Source organism: Phaenicophaeus curvirostris, chromosome 12, assembly GCF_032191515.1.
Source record: "Phaenicophaeus curvirostris isolate KB17595 chromosome 12, BPBGC_Pcur_1.0, whole genome shotgun sequence".
NCBI classification, from domain to species: Eukaryota; Metazoa; Chordata; class Aves; order Cuculiformes; family Cuculidae; genus Phaenicophaeus; species Phaenicophaeus curvirostris.
In genome coordinates, this window is record NC_091403.1 from 22241995 (window position 1) to 22265195 (window position 23201).

General features: G+C 47.0%; 2 protein-coding genes across 3 annotated transcripts in view; one reads left to right on the forward strand and one right to left on the reverse strand.

Annotated features, from left to right (window-relative positions):
- The window catches only part of ANKRD34C (ankyrin repeat domain 34C), a 202875-nt gene that overhangs the window by 78410 nt on the left and 101264 nt on the right, over positions 1-23201 (forward strand). The window lies entirely within an intron of this gene.
- BLM (BLM RecQ like helicase) lies at positions 148-21453 on the reverse strand. Of its 2 annotated transcripts, none has more exons than XM_069866580.1 (21): positions 21288-21453; positions 20555-21207; positions 19105-19294; positions 18221-18342; positions 17121-17253; positions 15886-16634; positions 14388-14564; positions 13862-13980; positions 13277-13390; positions 12005-12103; positions 11768-11916; positions 10859-10965; positions 9928-10088; positions 9402-9597; positions 8810-9000; positions 7634-7781; positions 6536-6735; positions 4859-5051; positions 4304-4426; positions 2988-3195; positions 148-442 (listed from the first exon to the last, which is right to left on the reverse strand). In XM_069866580.1, the coding sequence occupies exons 1-21, from the start codon at positions 21383-21385 to the stop codon at positions 259-261; spliced, it is 4314 nt and encodes a 1437-aa protein (XP_069722681.1). In that variant the 5' UTR covers positions 21386-21453; the 3' UTR covers positions 148-258. The 2 variants fall into 2 exon arrangements, with proteins under 2 accessions (XP_069722681.1, XP_069722680.1); XM_069866579.1 differs by having other exon boundaries at positions 148-445.

A 23201-nucleotide genomic window follows, 5' to 3' on the forward strand; every position in this document is an offset into this window, starting at 1 on the left:
ACCATCCTGCTACTCCCTGACCCCCGCAGTTCTGTAAAGCAGGCTGACAGGGAGCGTTTTCAGGGAAATAAGGTTTCCAGGCACTGTCAGAACTGTCCAAACTCATGAGTTTAAAAACATTTCTTTAATGGGAGTTTTTGCCTTGAAAACTGTACAAGTCTCAGAAAAAAAAAACAACAAACCCCAAAAACCCCAACACAAAATAAACAATGATTACATCTCCAGACATGCTTTTATACAGTATGTACAGTTTCCCCCTTACAAGACCGAGTAGGAAGGGTGAAGGAACTGCCTGGTTTTGGGTTTCGGAGGTGCCATAATGCCCAGCTTTCCAGCGGCTCCAGGTGTGGCACTGACGCTGTGTGAGGCCAAACTGCAGCCGGAGGCAGCTGGAGCCTTGGGGCCACACGGCTTTTTGGTCCTTCTGCACTTGCCGAAACCTCTGCTGTGTTTGGAGAGAAGGTGGATACATCAAACCTTAGCTTAGAATCATACAATTATTAGGTTGGAAAAGACCTTTGAGATCATCAGGTCCAACCGTTCTTGTCATAACCCCAAGCACCTCCTCTACCCGCCTTTTAAACCCCTCCAGGGATGGTGACTCCACCACCGCCCTGGGCAGCCTCTCCCAGCGCCTGAGAACCCTTTCTGTGAAGAAATTTTTCCTAATGTCCAATCTAAACCTTCCATGACGCAGCTTAAGGCCATTCCATCTTGTGCTATCGCCCATCACTTGGGAGAAGACACCAGCACCCACCCCTCTGCAACCTCCTTTCAGGTAGCTGTAGAGAGCAATGAGGTCTCCCCTCAGCCTCCTTTTCTCCAGGCTAAACAACCCCAGCTCTCTCAGCCGCTCCTCGTAATAAGACTTGTTCTCCAGCCCCTTCACCAGCTCCATTCCCTTCTCTGGACACACTCCAGGACCTCAATATCTTTCTTGTAGGGAGGGACCCAGAACTGAACACAGGACTCAAGGTGCGGCCGCACCAGTGCTGAGTACAGGGGCAGATTCACTTCCCCAGTTGCACATTCCCTGCTCCTCGTTCCACTCACACAAACCCCACTGCTAGATTTTCTGTAAGACCAGGCTTTTGGGGTTTTAAAATTTCTCTTTTTTTAATACACTTGGCTGCAAAACTATCTTTGAAATGTAAATCAAGCGTAGCTGCTGCTCTGGTATTTGCTGAAGGGCAAGCAGCAGCCTGCAAGAGGGGCAGGGAACGCTGAACCAACCTGACTCCATTAATCCAATTAGAGTATTGACATCAAGTGATACTTCAGGATCAACAGTACCTAGCGACTAATATTTTAGTGGATGGGAAGGTGAAAGGGGCTGAGTAAAACCTACAGAGCTGGGAACTGCTATTTCCTACAGAAATCAAAGACCAGAATGAGGAAAAACAAGGCAGAGGGGGAAACATCCTTGGAAAGGACAGGAAGCAATAAGCTTGCGTAAGGCAGACTGTAGTGTCTCCAAGATGCTGAACACTATATTAAAGCAGTAAAATCTAAGTAGATAATGCACCAATTAACCCCAATGGTCTCCAAAATTCAGTGCATTGCTCCTCAGGAGGGGAGTGTGCAGAATGTTCTGGAGAGCGTGCTAGCACTGTTGGGAGCAGCTCTTCCAAACGGCTGAGAGGAGACACTGTTCCTGCAACACTTAGGGATGGAATAAATTCCCACTCAAAGAATTATTTCACAAACATGAGAGACAGGCTGGCTGCAGGACTGCTCTTCTATACCTCACATTCACTATCTCGTACACCAAAGGCAGCGCAGCTCCCAGGTGAGGGCTGCAGCAACCCAACTGCACCACAACACAGGGACCCTGCCTTCTCTTCTGTTTTGTGCGAGGCGAGCTGTGAGCACAGCAAACCTTTAAAAGGCACGACTGTGAAACTCAAACCAGAACCTATTGCTCACATTTTCTAATGTCGCCCCCTCCTGTTCTTAAATAGAGTTTGGGGAAGGCAGAATTTTTCCAATCACTCCCCCGTTTCTCAGTTGTTCCTGTTCAGCGCTGATTAATCATCCTGTTTTGAAGCACGGGCCTTCAGCACAAACTGCAACCTTCACAGAAACAGAATCCTTTAGGCTGGAAAAGACCTTTCAGATCATCAAGTCCGATTCTTAACCTCATGCTGCCAACTCCACCACTAAACCACATCCCTAAGTGCCACATCCACATGGCTTTTAAACTCCCCCAGGAATGGTGACTCCACCACTTACCCAGACTACCTCTTCCAATGCTCAACAGCCCTTTGGGAGAAGGAATTTTTCCTGATATCCAGTCTAATCCTCCTGTGGCGCAGCTTGAGGCCACTCATCCCGTCACTTGTTACTTTGGAGAAGACACCAACACCCACCTCACTACAACCACCTTACTGCTTGTGTTAACCAGACTAACGACTACACAAGCTGCTAAAATAAGGCCATTGACTCAAAGGATGAAGCCCAGCCTGTTTTTTTGTCACCCTGTGATAGTTTGGTGGCGTATCTTCCCTGGAAGCTCAAGAGCAACCAGACTCCTGTATATAAATGTTACACTCACAATGCAGGCGTTGCCTTGTATGGAACAATCAGAGGGAGGACTGAAGTTAACAGGGGACTGGGAACCAAACTCCAAATATGCCACCAAATCTTTGACGTTTTAAGCAGCCTTTGTTTCCAAGTGCAGCATGCAGTCAGGCTGCTAGTAACAGTTATCGCAGCACACTGAAATTCAGTGTCACTGCTCGGCTTGTGGTGGTCCAGAGTGAGAAACAAAGGACCAGCGTTAAATCTGCTCCCTCACCAGCAACTTTTAAACAAAATGCTAGAAACCCAAAGCAGAGCAGCAGTTACCAGGTACCTGGATAACTTCAACGCCATTCTTAACGCTTATACTTACTAAGAAAAATGCAGCAGGGTAACAGTGCCGTTCTGGGATCAACCTCATGCTACGCTGGACAAAGCAAGGTTACAAAAGACCATAAGCAACATACCCTTTGGCATGAAACTGCTGGCTGCCACCATTACTTGTCTTCTTCCTCTTCGAGTCTCTGAAGTTTGGCGGCCTTTTCCTTTTCCTTCTTTGGTTTGCGTTATTGCAGAAATAGCTTGAGGTTGTGACTGCATCTTCTGCTTCTCTGTCACTCTCGGGCGTGCCGGTGCTTCCCGTGGCTGTGTCTGCACTTGGGCACGTGGCATCCTCTGTAGAGAGACAGCAAGTTAAACCTGCTGAAAGTGAGATGCTGCCTGGGCCAGTCAGAACAGTCAACCAGAGCACAATAGTTGTGCCAAAACCCCTTTCATTGCTGTTCAAACCCTCCTCTGCATCACCTTCATCCTGGTGATCATACAATTGTAGAATCTTTTGGTGGGAAGAGATCTTTGAGATTGAGTCCAACGGCACCTGTCCACTACTGAACCACATCCCTGAGCACCATATCTACTCAGCTTTTAAACTCCCCCAGGGGCGGCAATTCCACCACTGCCCTGGGCAGCCTCTGCCAGGGCCTGAGAACCCTTTCAGTGAATAAATTTTTTCCAATATCCAATCAAAACCCCCCCTGGTGCAACTTGAGGACATTTTCTCTCGTCCTATCATTCGTTACCTGGGAGAAGAGCGCAGCGCTCATATCGTCACAACCTCCTTCCAGGCAGTCGTAGACAGTGATGAGGTCTCCCCTCAGCCTCCTTTACTCTAGGCTACATGCTACACTCAAGCAGAATTATTACTCGCCTCAGGGCTCAACTCTCCATGGAGGTGAATTTTGTCTGTAAGGTCAGAGCTGGGCAAAGGTGTTGTAAAACCCCACCGCTGTGACCCAATAGCTTTGGTTTTTACACCCAGCTTCAAAAGTTCTCCACATCAGGATGCGCAGGGGCTCATCAGTGAAGAGCTGATCTGCTGACCTTCAGTACTATGAAATTAAAAAGGCAGCAGTTACCAATTACCTGCCAGACTCCACCACTGCCCCACACGCAGCAGCTGCAGGTGTAAAATGTGCAGAATTCCCATTAGTGCTAAGCATATTGCATAAATCCATAATTAATAGGTCAAGAGTAGGGCAGTCTGCTCAGTTCTCATTTTCCTTTCTTAGTCTGTCAGAGATGTGCTGAATTTATCCAGGGAGAAGACAGCAGAGAGCTTTGTATGTTCGGAAAGCGTGTGACTGCTCCCTTTTTGTCATTATTAAACTGCAAAAATTAGTGATTTGTATTTAAAACAAGCTAACTTTTGAGTGCAACCTGATAGAGGAGGAGAGAGGGTACAGTAAAGGAGAAAGCACATGTTTAGTAACAAAATACACTAAACCTTGTAGGGTCCATTCTGAGTACTTCTCCATCACTTTGATTATTTCTGCACCATATTTTTCCAGTTTGTCCTCTGTGACACCATCAATCTGCAGTAAAACCTCTGCATCTGATGACAAGGTTTCTGTAACAGAAGCAAGCACCAATTAGGCACATCAAACACACCAGCTGTTTTTAAGAGATCCATGTATTCTGTAGGAAACCAATTTCTTTTATTACCACTCAATGCAGTTAGCTCCTTCCAGCAGTAAGCTTTTATTTTAGCAGATTTGCCTCTAGTTAGTAGGCGCAAAAACTAGTCCAAAAGGCTTCTCCGGAGCAATTCAGAGTTTGTTTTGCAGTAGGAAACTTGGGTGGCTGTTGTGCTTGTCCCGCAGGACTGCTGCAGCATGAGCCACAGCTCCCCGGAATCTGTGCTGTGCCAGCTACTTCCACCAGAGTCGCTTGGTTCTGTGCACCCCGATCTGTTCTCACTACATGTTGGAATCTGCAGCTACAATTGCACATCCCGTCCACTGCCGACGGGGGTTCCAGGTAGCAAAAAAAACCCTGTTACCTGCTATTTTCTTTAGAGTCGAAGTACTGAAGATATTGAAGTAGTGCACATCGAAGACTTTGCCAAGTGTTTTGCACGTGTCCGTAAGCTCCCCAAGGCACTTCTTAACCATCTCTTCTCGCTGTGACATTTTTGCCACAGAAGCCCTCTGCTTTCTGATGGCGCTGGCACTTTCTGTCTCATGAAACTCCACCTGTTAAAACAAGCCAATCGATGACTTCTCTGTAGAGCCATCATTAGAAAAGTGATTGATTATGCAGGGGGAGAGTGAAGGAAAATAAAGGCACCCTTTGACAGACAGAAAAAGCTGTTTACCTAGTATAGGCTTTTAAAATGATTTTTTTACAGGCTACCTAACCGCCCTCAAGTTTCCTTTATAAAGAACCAGCAGAATACACACAACACAGGGGAAAAAAGACTGAGAATCCAATTCACAGCCAGCTTTAAACAGAGGTCACAAGGTCTAATGATGAGGGCTCTGCTCTTCACCAAACACAGCACTAATGCAGAGGAGCCACTGCCTCAGGCAGCTCTGGGACTGGTTCCATGACCTTCTTCAAGTAGGTTTTCCATCAGAGCTCACCAATAACTGGGAAAAAATAGAGTAGAAAATGCAGGAGAAGGTAGCACTGTTCTTTTTTCCTTCTTAGCTAGCTCCTTCCGTGTTGGTCATAACTTGCCTTTCTTGTCAAGCTGGAATCAGAGGGATGGGGGAATGGTTTAGATTGGAAGGGATGTCACAGTCCATCCAGTCCCACTCCTCTCACAGGCAGGGACGCCTCCCACTGGATCAGGGGCTCCAAGCCCCATCCAGCCTGGCCTTGAAAGAAGATGAAAAGAATTTTTTCCAATCCTCTCAAACTCACCATTTAAATCAGAATGTTATTATTGGAATCATAGAATCATTAGTGTTGGACGGGACCTTAAAGATCATCTAGTTCCAACTCTCCTGCCACAGCGAGGGACATCTCACTATATCAGGTTACCCAAGGCCCCATCTAACCTGGCCCTAAAAACCTCCAGGGATGGGGCAGCCACAACCTCCCCTGGTAACCTGTTCCAGTGTCTCACTGGTGAAGAGATTCTTCCTAATGTCTCATCTAAATCTCCCCCTCTCCAGTTTATACCTGTTCCCCCTTGTCCTATCACCACAAGCCTTTGTGAACAGACCCTCTCCAGCTTCCTATAGACTCCTTTCAGGTACTGGAAAGTCATAAGGTCTCCTCGGAGCCTTCTCTTCTCCAGGCTGAGCGACCCCAACTCTTTCAGCCTGTCCTCATACAGGAGGTGCTCCAGCCCTCGGATCATCCTTGTAGCCTCCTCTGGACCCGTTCCAACAGCTCCATCTCCTTCTTATGTTGGGGATTCCAGAACTGGACTCATGACTCCAGATGAGGTCTCACAAGAGAGGAACAGAGGGGCAGAGTCACTTCCCTCGACCTGCTGGCCACGCTTCTTTTGATGCAGCCCAGGATACAGTTGGCCTTCTGGGCTGTGAGAATGCTGGACTAGAAATCACACTCATTGGATTCTGTTCCCTGAATCTGCTAAAGATCAGTTGCTGTATTTCAGCTGGCAAGGCAAACTACGTTTAAACTCTCGTAGGGTATATGGACATAAAAACCATAGCACGTTCCTTGAAACAATACATCCAAGAGAAGAGACACTGTTACACACCTGGAGTGCTCCATCCAACACAGCCTGAGCTTTCTCTCCTAGAACCACGTACGCTACCGCCTGGTCGTTGGCAGTGATATACAGGTCTTCGTCCAGAATCTTGTCCAACACCAGCTTTCTAAACAGCCTTTCAACATTATGCCTCGAGTAGGCAGCTCCTTTCCCAAATATTCCAGACTGGATCTTCGCACTCTTTGAACCTGTGTAACAGAAATGACGGGATCACAGGTGATTCTCCCCCTCTACTGTGTTCTCGTAAGACCCCACCTGAAGTCCCGTGTCCAGTTCTGGAATCCTCAACATAAGGACATGGAAGTGTTGGAGCGAGTCCAGGGGAGGTCAGAGATGACTGAGGGCTGGAGCACTTCCCATATGAGGACAGGCTGAGAGAGTTGGGGTTGTTCAGCCTGGAGGAGGCTCCAGGAAGAACTTAGAGCAGCTTCCAGTACTGAAACAAGCTCCAGAAAAGCTGGGGAAGGTCTTTTTACAAGGCCATGTAGTGATAGGATGAGTGAGAATGGCTTTAAATTGGAAGAGAGATGATTGAGATGAGATCTTAGGCAGAAATGTTTTCCCGTGAAGGTGTGGAGGCCCTCGCCCAGGTTGCCCAGACCAGGGGTGGCTGCCCCATCCCTGGAGGTGTTCAAGGCCAGGCTGTATGGGGCTTGGAGCAACCAGGTCCAGTGCGAGGTGTCTCTGCCTGTGGCAGGAGTGGGATTAGATGGGCTTTGAGGTCCCTTCCAACCCATGCCGTTCTATGATTAGCCTGAGATTAGAAAGCCTGCTTATGTGTGTATTTACAGACTGGTGGGTAATTCCCAAGAGTCTTCCACAGCCCATGCACATAAAGTGCATTTTAACACCAAAAACTCTAAACGCCACTAGAAAACTAATAATAACGCTATAGCAACCTGAAACAGATTAAAACTTTAGCCACATTCATTTTGGATCATTTCCCACCAAGAGATTCCTGGGAAGAGTAATTTTATGCAACCTGAATCATGTTTGACCTCTTGATGCTCAGCCAGGCATTTCAGCGTCCACTGAGTCGGGCACCAAGCCCACTCAGGTGCCGTTTCTGAGAGGAGTAGGACTCACCTAAGAAAATGTCAACCATCATATTCAGCGTGTATCTGCCAGAGCCTGTATTTCTGTTTGCATTCATTCTTCCCGTTCGTCCACAATGCTCCCATACAAATCTTACGATGCTCTTCACTTCATCCGTTACATTTCTTGATTTGTAATCCTGTTAGAATAGACTTGATTAGCAAACAACCTTATGCGGTTCTGTCCTCGCGCGAGTTGTTACCGACAACCTTGGTTTTTTGTTAATCCAGTCACAAATTCATTTTGTTCCAAACACAGAAGCAGCGATTTTCTAGTTGGCACCCCTACGGAGATACAATACAGTCCCAGGAATTCTGGATTTGATAATACTCTAAAAAATGCAATATCACAAACCAACTGACTGTAGACAATCATGTTAATTCGATAGTGAGCTGCAAGTTTGCCGTGTAAATACTGGTAATCAAGGTGAGTAGTTTGGAAAGCGTTCCCTAAGTATTCTGCTAAGCGCTAGAACTTACCCTTCCAGTACACATTATAATGAGAAGACTGGATGGAATGTGCACTATTCCAGTCAATTTTTGTAACAAACAGCTATGCAAGGTTATGCTTCAAACACAGGACACAGAAGCAACATCATCAGGTATCAAAACAATCTGGGTTACAGAGACCAGTGACCCTTTCCTCTCTGCTTAAGTAGCTCTCTGCTCTTCTACACCTGTTCATGCTGCTAACAAGGTTGTTTCAACCCTTGATGCGCACACCCTAATCTCCGGGTTGCCTCAAGCACTGGACACCTCCTAAAGCAGCATTACTGCTGCTCTGGCAGCATAAAGCTGCCTTGAAAACCTCAGAAAATGCAGCTGAAGGGATTTCCCCACAGTCATTCTCCACAGTAGATCTTACATCACCTTCTCCTTCCAAGGAACATCCTTGCACCTCACTAGTCCTCCTCTGGCAGAAACAGAAGCACTATAAATCCATGGATAATGGATTGTCTGTGTAATTCTACTCTAGGTTATTCTATTCTAGGTAATTCTACTCTAGGTTAAACAACGGAAGTAATTCAAAGCACCCAACATCACAAAACTACAGGACATTTCATTCATTTTCTCCATTTGCTTCCCCAAATGTCACGTAACCATTTCTTTAATGCAGCTAAATGCAAAATTGGTTTAACAATGTCATAAATAACAGCTCTGAATTTACCTTCTTTCTACTGCAGTTATCACAAATGACTTCCGGGTTATCTTTACAGAAGCTGGGATTAAAATCCATTTCCCCGAAGTAGGCCAAAAGTTGGATTCTCCGGCAATCCACCACGTTCTCACAGTAATGAACCATGCTGTACAGGTTGTTGAAGTGGGTCTGTCTGGTGTGGCTGTTTCCATCCTTCTCCACTGAAACACAGAATATTCAGTTGTATTTGTTAAATCTGCACCTCTGCATTTTTATAGATCAGAGAGACAAAACAATACTCTTTTTTGCTTAAAAAAAGCTAAGTACATTGTTACAGAACTGACCTAGGACAGATTTCACCTCTGAAGTGATAAAGAACAGACAAGGCAAACAAGACTGGAATGACAAGAACCAAGAGATCAATACAGATGATTAGAATTAAGTACAAGTGACAAATCTTTAACTACAGAAACCCACACAGGTGAAGATGCACAGTTCTTCCATCTTTGTGATGCCATACTATACACGGCACTTCTAAAGGAGAAAATACCAGTGCCTAAATGGAACACACCAGAGACATCCTTCACACCATCTCCATCAAGTTATAAATACAAGAACTCACTCAGTATCAACCTTCTGAGTCTGGTTACGTCACTGTAGCTGTAGAAGAGTAGGCAGTGAGACACTTCACCATCTCGTCCAGCTCTGCCAGATTCTTGATAGTAACCTTCTATAGATTTGGGAAGAGAAGCATGGATAACGTAGCGTACATCAGGTTTATCAATTCCCATTCCAAAGGCAATCGTTGCACATATAACCTAGGAAGGAAATAATTTGTTACACGGAGTTATAGAAATTATTCTCATCCCTGGAGGTGTTCAAGGCCAGGTTGGATGTGGCTTTGAGTGGATGTGGCCGTTTCAGAAGCCTTGTACTGCTCAGTTCCTCCTGGAGCTTCGTACCATACTGCAGAATTCCCAATAAAAGGATGACTAACATGTTTTGGCAGATCTGTTTGGATCAGTTATTTAACACCGCATCCAATCTGGCAACAACTTCACACAACTTCACTTTCATTTCATTAGTCAAGAAGGGCGAAATGTACTCCAAATTGTATTCATATTTCCCCCCGGTTGCTTTTCTCTTACCTGGCATCCTTCCTGATTAATCCACTTCTTCTGTACAAGATCTCTGTTGCTGTCAGTGAGGCCAGCATGGTAAGCAAGGGCAGCAAGGCCTTCCTTCTGCAGAATAGCTGCCGTTGTGTCGCATTCATGACGTGAAAGGCAATAAATTATCCCAGAATCATCTGAAAAGATATAAAAAATAATATGTGCTGCAATACAACTCTATACCCTTTCTTTCCTTAACAGTCATAGCTTCAAGGAAATACATTTATTCCAGTGGGAGAGGCCGGTAAGAGCAGTACAGTAACTGCTTATTAGTAAAGAACAGTTATTTTGTTTTTATCAGGTGGGTTTATAAGTTTCTCCTCGCCCAATTCCCCGCTCTTTTGGTAAGATGGAATCAAGAGAAGGTTCCCTGCTGAGCACTGTGCAGTGTTAGGATTTAAAACACATGAATAAAGAACCAAACACACAGAGAGTGGTTCAGTCAACGATATCCTAGGTTACAGCACTAGGGAAGCTACAAAGGGAGCTTGGGGCAGTCAACTCCAGCAGCAGGAGCTGTGGAGCTCAGAAAGCATGGAAAGCCAGGAATCTCTGAAGTTACCTTTAAGTGGAACGACAGAGAGGCAGACTAACAGAATTAAACAAGTAAACCAATACTAAATGGCCTTTATACTCTGAAAAGGTGATGCTAAAGGGTCTGGCACCCTCCAAAAGACCTGGATGCTCAAAAGCACTAGCATAAATTACTTTTCCATCTTAACTCTTCCCTTTAGGATGTCCATAAATATGATTCTCATCATTTCACCTCCAAGCTGATTTTCGTGTAAATCTATTACTCACAGAAAGGCACCAGTCTGGGGGTTTTACAGCATGGTAACAGCTTTTCCTGCCTTAAACAGCAGTTCATAAAGACGCACACAAGCCTGTTACACTGCTCGGTACTCACATGGATGGTATTTTCTAATCCATTCCAAGCAATCCATTGCCACCCTCTTTGGCTTCTTGGGCAATACATCATATTTCAAGTTATGCCTGTTGAAGCTCATCGTAAACCTGAAACACAAGTTTCATGAGCATTCAGTTCAGCTTACAGGCACAGCAACCCTTGCGGCAAGCCACGTATTGACTGAACATCCCAAGCCCAGCCAACTACTACTCATTCTGTGTTATCTGCAAAAAAATTACTGTTCTGCTACACCCACAGAGATTCATGTCACCCATCCTTTAGGTCTGCAATTCCTGCATTTTTCCTGTGTCTGTGAAAAACACAAAGCTACATGGTGCTATGGAGAGGGAAGAAACACTCATAAACTGAATGCACATAGTGATTTCCTTTCCTTTTGAACACCTGCATCTGCATTCAACCGATCTAACTTGCATAATGCAGCACCACGTCTCTCCTCCTCCCCAAAAATACATCTCTAAAGTAAGAAATTCAACAAAACACAACACTTCCTTTTTCCATCACATGCAATGAAAGCCCCACAAGACAATCCAGCCCCAATAGTACCTCATTATCTACGTTACAGCCAACGCTAATTAAGAAACATTTCCAGCTTTTGCATTTTTCTGGCATTCTCATGAAAAGCACCCTAAAACAGAACTTCTACATTTTGTCAGTGGCATAGATAACTTCATGATGTTATTTACTATTAAATAGTTTCCTTAATCATGCAAGGAAGGGCTTGACAAGTTTTTTTCCTTCTTACTTTGATATTTAATATTAAATTCCATGCATGCATTCCCATTTAATCAGACACGACCACGTCAGTATTGCAGATGGGACCTTGAACACTGCTCTACTAAGTGTTTCATTCAAAACTGGCACAAACAAAGGGTTTCGGGAACCACTTACACCTGTGGTTTTAGCATCTCGAGCTGATTCTGAATGTCCTTCTGTACTCTGGGGTTTGCGGTAGCGGTGAGAGCCATCATAGGGACCGAGCGGAACTTCTGGCGGAGCATATTCAGCCGTTTGTAGTCTTGGCGAAAGTCATGACCCCACTGGTTTAAAAACACAGTTTAAGCACAGCTGAGTACGCTGCTCCCACTAAGTACGTTGCCATTTTGAAAAGCAAATACAGGTTTGTACCTGGCTGACACAGTGGGCCTCGTCGATGACAAAGCGTGCTAGGAGCTTCCTGTCATAGAGATTTTCCAGGGTTGACATCAGGCGGCCACTCGCACAAACCTAGGCACACACGGCCAGCGGTGTCAGAAAGTGAATCAACAGAGCAAGTGTCACCCCACCTGACAGAGAAACAGCTGTTTGGCTGCTAATCGTGACTGCTCAGGTAAGGCCTGGAGGCATAAGGAGGATGGCAATTGGCTTCATCTTAATCGACAACAAAGCAGCTGGTGTGGGATCACTGTGAGATTTTAGTGTCATCTATCCAGAGATCCTACAGCATGAGTAAGTTTAAATGACTTAAGTCACAAAAGGCAGGGAAAGACAATGCTGAAGAAGAAACACAACCAGCACGCTAAACATCTCCCCTTACAAAGCTCCTGTGGGATAATCAAAATTTTAGAAGCTGTGTATAATTAAGTCCATAGCAATGGTTTGACAATCATCTATTACTTTGACAGTTATGCATTTTCCCCTATATTATCCTGTTCGCAGCAATCTGGATTTTAACAGCTGCTTGACAGCAATTAGCACTATCACACAGGAAGGACATGGATCTGTTGAAGCAAGTCCAGGGAAGGCCACAGAGATGACCGAGGCCTGGAGCACCTCCCGTATGAGGACAGCCTGAGAGAGTTGGGGCTGTTCAGCCTGGAGAAGAGAAGGCTACGGGGAGACCTTAGAGCAACCTCCAGTACTGAAAGGGGCTCCAGGAAAGCTAGGGTCTTGATCGGGGAGTGCAGGGATGGGATGAGAGGAATGGTTTTGAGCTGTAAGAGGGTAGATTGAGATGAGATCTTAGGGAGAAATGCTCCTCTGCGAGGCTGGGGAGGCCCTGGCCGAGGTTGTCCAGGGAAGCTGTGGCTGCCTCATCCTTGGAGGTGTTCAAGGCCAGGTTGGATGGGACTTGGAGTCCCTGATCCAGTGGGAGGTGTCCCTGCCCATGGCAGGGGGTGGGACTTTGAGGTTCCTTCCAACTCGAACCATTCCATGATTCTATGAGATATGGAAGTGGATGGGCGTGGTGTCTTGTTTAAGAGTTTAAGTTGTACAGCCTCATTTAGTGCTCACTGACTGAGATTCATTACATCTGCGCACAGTCCTACTGAATTATCTAAAAAAGTAAATTATTCTTTTCCCCAGAAGCAAACTAAATTCAGCATTTCGCCTTCAATACTTCACAGTAACCCTCCTCTAGTTGCTTCTATGATTCTACAACTCATATTCAACACAAACCTTCTCGGGCGTAACGTACAGAAGCTTTATCACAGGGTCTTTTTTTGACAACTGCATGTATATTTTTGAAGCATCAGCATCCGTTCTATCACCAGTCAGATAGGTTGCAGTAATCTATATTAAAACAAACATATGAAGTTTTAATATGCACAAAGCAGCAGCATCTCCAAATACAGTCCTACATCTGATTACAAGCCAGATAAAAAATATATGCATATACTGTCCTCAAATGCAACATTTTCGGTGCTTCTTTGTGTAATAATAGATAACATTTCTGCTAGAGCCAGGCTGCTCCTGTTCAGGTGTCTGAAGACAACACTCAGAACCTAACAATCGGGCATCTGTACTCAACAACTAAGCTCCAATAACGAATACACACAAGCATCAATAAATTTAGCAGTTAGACTGCCAAGATATTTGAGTTTGTCTAATTTAGTTTTTCCCAGGCAACTTTGTGTGCCTTGTACAGGTGCTATCAAATCAATTTTTGTAGTTTACATTTGAGACACACAAGATTTACTGTAAAATCTGACATTTCTAACCCACTTATCTGCAGATGAACTAAGCCAAGTTTTTTTAACTCACATCTAGAGACTTCAGCTTCTGAACTTGATCTATTATCAGCGACCGCAACGGAGAGATCACAATAGTGACTCCAGCAGAGACACACGCTGGTAACTGGTAGCACAAGCTTTTACCACCCCCTGTTGGAATTAAACACGAAACAACATGTCAGATGCCAAGAGGGAAGGGAGATGGGGTGGAGAAGGAGGAGAAGAGGCATTTCTTACTTGCTATTTTCAGAAACCACAAGGTTTTACCAATAACTGCCTCTGATATGATACCCGCAGGATAAGAAGCTATTTATCACAGGAAATATGCTGCAAGGCTGAAATTCAATCACCTCGTTGTAAAAACCACACCGTACACAAAACATCAGAAACCCTGCAACCGCACAATTCACGCAGCACAATTAATCACACCCCCACATAGGCACAGAGAAAGAGAAATGTTTGCTACAGGCCTCAGAAATGGAGCTACAGGTCTTTATTTCTCAAGCACCGACCAGAGCCCCGGAGCCCGCAGCCGTGCATGGTTCAGAGCTACATACCAGTGGGCATCAGTACAAAGCAATCTTCCCCCAGCAGAGCAGCATTGATGGCCTCCAGCTGATTTGTCCGAAAATAGTGCAAACCAAACTTTTTGTGGAATATATTCATCATTTCTTCAGAATGGGGAAATTTCATACCCCTGAAACGTTCCAGTGCAGGGTTGTTAACCGGCAGCTCTGGCAAGCAAAGAAAAAGTACTCATGATAAGGCAAAACATCCAGTTGCGCTATTCTTCTCGCAACGTAAAGCTACTGCTGTGTAACAGACAGCTCAGCCACCGCCTCAACCTTTTAAACTGTTCTGCTGAAATGATGACTTACTGGAAAAAATAGCATTCATCTGGAATTTCATACTGGCTGAAGCATAAATTTTTATTATATGCAAAGCCTTGGAAACAAACTGCTCTACACGTGACTGTACAAAACAAGAGTCTCACACCAACAAACTTCACAGAATCATAGAATGGTTTGGGTTGGAACACCTCCCACTGTCCCATGGGCAGGGACACCTCCCACTGGATCAGGAGCTCCAAGCCCTATCCAGCCTGGCCTTGAACCCCTCCAGGGATGGGGCAACCACAACTTCCCTGGGCAACCTGCTCCAGTGCCTCATCCCTCTCACTGTGAAGAAGTTCTTCCTTTTGTCTAGCATAAATCTGCCCCTCCCTAGTTTACACCCCTTTCCCCTCTTCCTATCACTACAAGCCTTTGTGAACAGTCGCTCCCCAACTTTCAGGTACTGGAAGCTTGCTCTAAGGTCTCCTCAGAGCCTTCTCTTCTCCAGGCTGAACAACCCCAACTCTCTCAGCCTGTCCTCATATGGGAGGCGCTTCAGCCCTCGGATCATCCTTGTAGCCTCCTCTGGAGCCACTCCATCTCCTTCTTATGCAGGGGATTTCAGAACCAAACACAACACTCCAGATGAAGTCTCACAAGAGAGGAACAGAGGGGCAGAATCATCTCCCTCCCCCGCTGGCCACGCTTCTTTTAATGCAGCCCAGGATACGGTTGGCCTTCTGGTCTGCGAGCGCACATCACTGGCTCATGTTGAGCTTCTCATCAACCAGCCCCCCAAGTCCTTGTCCCAGGGCAGCTCTCAATCACATCATCCCCCATCCTGAATTCGAGGATTGCCTCGACCCAGGTGTAGGACCTTGCACTTGGTCTTGTTGAAACTCATGAGGTTCTCACAGGCCCACTTCTCCAGCCTGTCCCCCTTCTCCAGTCTGTAATTATGTAAAATACAGAAACCTCCCAGACTGCAATCTTAGCAGACCCATCTCCCTGGGAGCCTGCAACCTGCATGGCAAAGAAATATTCAAAGAGTTGGGCATTACTTGGAGGGGGAAAAAAGCAGATCTCTTGGCAAAAAGAAACAAAATGCCCAAAGAAATGAAGGCACCAAGGTAACCTACAGTGCACAACTTGGTCATAGGTTTAAAATAAGTAAATAAACATTTTAAAGGAAAAGGCAGTAATCCTAAAGAGTTTAGTTTACCCAGACGGCTCTTTGCTGCCATCAGGGAGCTTGATTTTGGAGCAGCAGGACTGGATGCAGCAGCAGACTCCTTGGCTCTGGACATGATCTTTGACAGCAGTGATTTGGTGGGTGGCCCTTCCCGGACAGGCTGATACAGCGGAGCAGACGGCTTTTCAGGTGCTGAAACATTCACCGAATTCTCCCAGTCCTCATCAAAGTCATCGATATCAAAGGGATCAAGGTCAAAGTCCGTATCATTTACACCAGAATTGTCTCCCACAGGTACATTAGTCAGAGCTCCACTCTGCCCTCTCAGTGTTGTGCTTGTAAGAGGCCTCTCCAGCAGACGACAGCTTCCACCGCCTCCCACCCCTGGGCTTGTGCGTCGGCTGCTGCTGAAGGACATCTCGGAACCAAGGCTGAGGGAAGTTCCATCTTTGCCGTTTACCTTGGCAAAAGCCAGTGCTGCAGCGCCTGGGCAGGTGATCTCCTCCACACTCTTCTTTGAAGCAGAAGAGACATCCAATGTATCAAACGTCTGATTCCTTTTCGTCGAGAAACTGCTTGAATTAAGAGAAAGCACGGATGGGAGGTCTGCGGATTTTGGCAAGTTCCTGTTGGAACTGAAGCTCCAGTCTGGGCCAGAACACTGTGTGGTTCTGGGACACACGGGAGGGCCGTGTCCCGCAAATGCCTTCCAGCTCCTAAGAAAAGCGCTGCCTGTGCTGCTCTTGTTCCAAGCGACAGAAGTAGCCAGCAATTTTCTCCTAGGGTACAAGGCAAGGGAAGGAAGGAGTTAAAAAATACTTAGTCACAAGCAGTGATTTATCAAGTTCTACAAGACAGATTAAAGAGTTCTGTATCTCTTCTACTCCAGCATTACCGTACAGTGTTACATCATATTCTATGTTCCGGTGTTTCAAACTAATCTAGGAAAGAGAACACCAGATCTCAGCAAACAAAGTTCTTCTCTGGAAGCAACTGGTGCCGGTCACCTGCCAGGGAGAAGATGCCGGACTCCAGTGCCTGACTGAATGTGAAATGGGACCTTTTTTCCTAAGGTCTGCTAAGACTTGCAGCAGGTTTTTTATAATTCTTCCCTTTATCTAATGATTCTATGATTCACTCCATCAGTAATTTCAGGCTTTCAGAAAATCTGAATCATCTTTCCAGTGTGATGGAGACACCTGCTGGCACAGCATCGCTTCCCGCAGAGCAGGGCAACATGAAAGACACCACTCATTAAAGCATACCTGAGCTCTCTCTGCTGGAGAAGCTCTTTTGCACACGACAGAGACTGAAGCTCATGAAGCGGAATGGCATCGACCAGCTTGCAGATGTCATCCATGACGCTGTAGAGCTGCTGCTCCGAAAGCAAGACTTGATCTGTCGGATGAAAGGATGGCAGCCTACAGTAATACTGATTTTTATTAGAAAACAGAACAAGATGATATCACTCTCTCAAAAAGCACAGTAATCAGCAGTAAATAAGCCTAAATCATTTACTTTTGATATATTTAACTCCATTCACATAAATAACCTGTTTTCGTGTGCATTAACTTAAACCATGTTTTTGCCTGTGCCTCATATTTATCCATCTCTGCATTTCCCAAACCTTGTCACAGTTTTTTCAACCTTAATTCCTAAAACCATTCAAGTTTACATTTTGCTTACTTGAAATTCCCTTTCCCCAAAAAAACTAAAGCACATTCTATCAGAATTGCAATTCCAGTCTAGAAGGTACCGCAAAAAACCTCCCACAGATGAAAGCCGCGTTTCAACATCTCACAGCCTTCCCTTCCAAACCCAGCACTGCTGCAAAGCATCCAGATTTTGCCAGTGAGCTACATTTGTATCTGCCTTGATAGGAAAGATCTGCAGCCTTAAAACCAGGTTGTGCCGCACCTATACTGAGTAACTTCACCTCTGCAAGAGAAACTCGGGAACACTTCAGCTCAGCAGCTCCCAAAGCCAGCATCTGTAGGGGTCAAAGGGAAACATGGACACAGCTCCACCTTGGGAGGTGTTGGGACACAACTGCTCACGTTTAGCTGCCAATTAAGCCAGACTGGGGCTAAAACGTGACACCAGCTTCAAGAATGATTTGGTCAATCTGTGTTTTTAAGTTCTGAAAAGGCCTTTCTTGTATCCCAGATGGCACTGATGAACCTGGGATCAGACAACACGCCCAAGTCCACACAAGATCTGAAACCCTGTTTGAGGCTCCGGCTACCCTGTCCCCACCAGCCACTGTTGGAGAACGCTCTCAGGTTACATGGGATACGCCAAAGAACAAGAAGCTGCAAACCATCCCCAAAAGCTAAGGCATAATATTTCCAAGTGTCTCACATACCTGCATCCTCTGCAATGGGATCACTCCCAGCAACGGGCAGTGTGGAAGCAGCTTTCCCAGGCTTGGACTCAACGCTGCCAGCCAAAGACCTTCCAACAGTGGAAGACTCCTTGAGATTTACACTAACATTAAAAGAAAAACTAATTAAATACAGATACCTGTCAATTGGTGCACTTCCCTGAAGAGAAGTTCATCTTTCAAAACAACAGCATTTTGGATGTGCAGAAAAGACAGGCAGATTTCTGCAAATCCAGTTAAAGCACAAGTAGCTGAGCAGCTTGTGACTCTCCTGTGCACCAACAAAAGGGAAAGAAAGCAGTGGTTGAACCACTTTTCATTGATATGCAGTTACTGATTGGGAAAAGTCTCTTAACTTAATGAAAGTGAAGTTGATATCGCTTTTCCTATGTATTTGCAAGGAATGCTGGTTAAAATTAGATATTTTTTAGGACACAAGAGAATGCTGCACAGAAAATGAGTAACAATAACTAGATTCAAGTATCCTGATGAGAACTTACTCTCAAGTTTAGTGCGTCTGGCTACGGGCTGTTCTTGTGTTCATTATCGTGTCTTTTCCTCACTAACATAATTCTGCTCTGTTGTTTCCTCCTCTCCTCCCCCTTTTCTCTTACTCCAATAGTATGTTTTATTTAAAAAAACCAAAAATAACTCTGTTTCTTCTGAAGCAAAAGCCACCCTAAACTCCAGTCATGATACAAAAAATATTTTATAAGTCATTTAACAGCCACTGCCAACCTGCCACGCAGCACGCACACAGGCTCAGCTCCACCTGTAGCTTTGAATAAGTGCAGTTCCATGTCTGGTTTGGCATTTCTCAAAGCCACTCTAAGGACAGGCAGCTTTATCAGTGGGCTTTGCTTTACCTAACACTTTTTACAGAAGGTGAGAATGAAGGCAGCTCTTCTTCAGGGGAAGGCGGAACAACGTCCAAGTAATCATCCTCCTCAAGCCCTGGGCCGGTGAACATCTCAACACCATCGTCATCCCGTTGTGGGGCGCTGCTTTTGCCACTGCTGTTTGGCTTCTGGCTCTCACCACTTTTATTGTTAGCAGCTGAAAGAGAAGTGGTTATTATTGTCAGATAACACTGTAAACTCATTCTGTTATAGCATAAACAAGAATCATCGAATGGTTTGAGTTGGAAGGGACCTTAAAGATCACCTAATTCCAACACCCCTGCCATGGGCAGGGACACCTCCCACTGGATCAGGCTGCTCAAGGCCTCATCCAACCTGGCTTTGAACACCTCCAGGGATGGGGCAGACACAGTTTCCCTGGGCAACCTGGGCCAGGACCTCCAAGCCCTCATTGTGAAGAATTTCCTCCTTATGTCCAGTCTAAATCTTCCCCTCTCCAATTTAAAGCCATTCCCCCTCATCCTATCACTCCATGCCTTTGTAAAAAGTCCCTCCCCAGCTTTCTTGTAGCCCCTTCAGGTACTGGACGGTTGCTATAAGGTCTCCTCACAGCCTTCTCTTCTCCAGGCTGAACAACCTCAACTCTCTCAGCCTGTCTTTGTATGGGAGGTGCTCCAGCCCTGCAGCTCAACAGAGGGGAAAAAACTACTATCAGATTTCAAGACACATTTTTATACATTTTCTGACTTTTAAAGGACAAAAGAATTTACGGCTCCCTTTTTCTGCTCCATTAAAAACAAATGGACAAAGCACCCACAAATGTTCTTTTAAGCGGAAAAGATAAATGGCTTGCTCAGAGTCAGAAGAGGCCTATTTTCCTACAAGAGATTTTATAGAAAGCTATTGTTATATTAAATCCAGGCTTCAAAAGAACTTAGACTCATGAACAATCATAGTCCCTGTACTAGGATGAGGAGGTAAATTCACATGTATAACACCCTGTAAGGTAAATCATAGAAGGCTGGAAAAAAGAGGGAATGGTTTTCAGATGAAAGAGGAGAGATCGAGGTGGGATCTTAGGGAGAAATGTTTTGTTGTGAGGATGGGGAGGCCCTGGCCCAGGCTGCCCAGAGCAGTGGTGGCTGCCCCATCCCTGGAGGGGTTCAAAGCCAGGCTGGATGGGGCTTGGAGCCCCTGATCCAGCAGGAGGTGTCCCTGCCCATGGCAGGGGGTGGGACTGGATGGGCTTTGAGGTCCCCAAACCAAACCATTCCATGATTCTATTTACAACCCAGCATGGCCCTGAGCTGTGGTTACCAAAGCAAGCCCCACATGCCCACGCCGCTATCAGATCAGAACAAGCAGTTCCCTCCGATTTCTACAAAAATCAAAGCTCTTGGTATGCAAACACAAGCATATTTACTCCTCGCTCACAAGTACTCTAAAACAAATTTACCTGGCTGAGCCTCTAACCTGTCCTCATCCAGAATCACCTCAGCAGATAAATTCTCCCAGACGTCCTCACCCACAGCTTTGCTGTCACCGTACGGAGGTGAATCCTCAAGACAAATCAGAGTTTGCTGCAACGCGGGTTGTGACTCAGGCTCTGGAGATGGATCCCTGTGGCTGCCAGTTCCCGTCCCAACCTTCTGTGTCCCAGGAGAGCACAGCGGCTGCTCCGGGCTGGGGTCTCCGTTCTGTGTGGCCTTGTGTGAGGCCCGTTGCCCTTTGAGGGGTAGCACCTGCGCCTTGCCGTACTTTTTGTCGATCCCAGACAAGTCAAAGTCATCAATGTCATCCCAGTCATCATCCACGGTGATAACGGGCCCAGACACCCGGGGGGGCACATCCCGAAGCCCCTCGCTCCGCGTCCCGGAGGTTGTGGGACCTCTCCACGCCTCCTGAGTCTCGGTGAGCACCAAGCTCGCACACGCTGGCTCCGAGCCCTGGACACGGGCGCTGACGGGCGCTGCTGCTGGGAAGAAGCTCTGGATGGATGCTGCCTTGTCCCTGGAGGCAGGGAGGGGTCCGGGGAGCGCGGCCAGGGAGGTGTTCACGTCCTTGTCCCTCAGCGCGCTGCCCAGAGAGACCTTCTTGAAGGTGAAGCCCCTGCCAAGAGAGGAGAGACCCCCCACCGTCAGCCCCCAGGGGAGCCCGGCCGGCCCCTCCCCGCCGACCCCGGGACTCACTGCGGCCGCAGCCGCGGCGGGGGCGGCTTGGCGAGAGCGCGGCGGGCGGAGAGGAGCCGCAGCTGCTCCTCCAGGTTGTTCTGCGGCACCGCAGCCATGACGGGAACGGGGATGGAGGGCGGGAAGGGAATAGGAACGGGAAAGGAAGGGAGGGGAGGAGGAAAAGGATGAGAACGGGGATGGGGAGAGGCAGGGGGGACAGGAAGGGAAAAGGAAAGGGTAGGGAACGGGAAGGGGGAACGGGAAGGGGGAGCGGGAAAACGGAGCGGACAAAGGGGGAAAGGAAAAATGGGGAAGGAAACGGGGGGAAAGGAAGCGAGAAGGCGGGTAACGGGGCCGGCGGGGGGCGCTCAGGGCGCCGCCATTGCCCGCGCGCTCCCCTCTTGGCGCCAAAACCGCGCCCCGCGCTCTGATTGGCTGGACGCGCCCGACCGGAAGTGGCGGCACCTCCAGAACCGGAAATTGCTTCCTAGCCAGGACCGGAAGTGGCGCCCCGCCCCCAAAATGGCGGCGGCGAGAGCCGGGAGAGGGGCTGCTGGCCGCGGTGGAGCGGTTGTAACAGCGAGTCGTGTAAACGCAGGCGGTTTCAACGCTTTGAGCCCGCCCAGGAGCCGCTCTAGGAGGCTGGGGTCCCCGCTGAGGTCATCATGAGCTCCGAGGCTGATTTTAGCGTGAAATAGAACCTAGCAGGTGTGCTACAGCCTTCTCTCGCTGCATTGGGCTTATAATGAGCAGTAAATAAGCTGTTTTCAGCACTGAATTGTTGTTTGGGGGAATGTGTTTTGCCACTCGGTTTATTTGCCGCAAACGTCTTTATTGCAGAGAAGGAGACACTCGGTATCTTCTCTAAACATCACGCTATCTGCCCAGAGATGTACCTGTCAATACCTGTGATAAACACCCTGGCAGATGCTTGGTCTTAAGAAAATTATGAACTTACAGAATCGTGGAGTGGTTTGGGTTGGAAGGGACCTTAAAGCCCATCCAGTCCCACCCCTGCCATGGGCAGGGACGCCTCCCTTCCACTGATCGGGGGCTCCAAGCTCCATCCAGCCTGGCCTTGAACCCCTCCAGGGATGGGGCAGCCACTACTGCCCTGGGCAACCTGGGCCAGGGCCTCCCCACCCTCACAGGAGGACATTTCTCCCTAGGATCTCATCTCAATCTTCCCTCTTTCATCTGAAAACCATTCCCCTTGTCCTGCCCCTGCCCTCCCTGATGAAGAGCCCCTTCCCAGCCTTCCTGGAGCCCCTTTCAGCTCTGCAAGCTGCTCTAAGGTCTCCTGTCAGCATTCTCCAGGCCAAACAGCCCCAGCTCTCCCAGCCTGTCCTTGTACGGGAGGTGCTCCAGCCCTTGGATCACCTCTGTGGTCTCCTCTGCGCTTGCTCCAACAGCTCCATGTCCTTCCCGTGCTGAGGACTCCAGAACTGAACACGGGGCTTCAGGTGAGGCCTCATGAGAGGAACAGGGGGGGAGAATCCCCTCCCTCGCCCTGCTGGCCCTGCTTCTTTTGATGCAGCCCAGGACACAGCTGGCCTCCTGGGCTGTGGGTGCATGTTGTGCACATTAACTCAATAGTTAATCAACTCAAGGTTGTGATGAAACAAGGGAAGGGCTATCAGATACTGAGAAATCGTGACTGTTTAAGGATTACCTGAAGGTCATCCTTATCCTAACGAAAGATACAGACGGGAATACACAATCCTATTTTTAACAAAAAAATTGCTTAACTTAATGAATATTTGTATTAGTTTGGAGTAACAATTGTATGAGCTCAGTGGGATTCTGAACATTGGTTTTGTATCAATCGGCCTTTGAGGTCTGCAGTCAGGGTGCCAGCCTTGTGGAAAATCTTCCAGACAGCACCCTGGGCAGAATAAAAGCCATGTCTCCTCTTTAAACAAAATGCTTTGT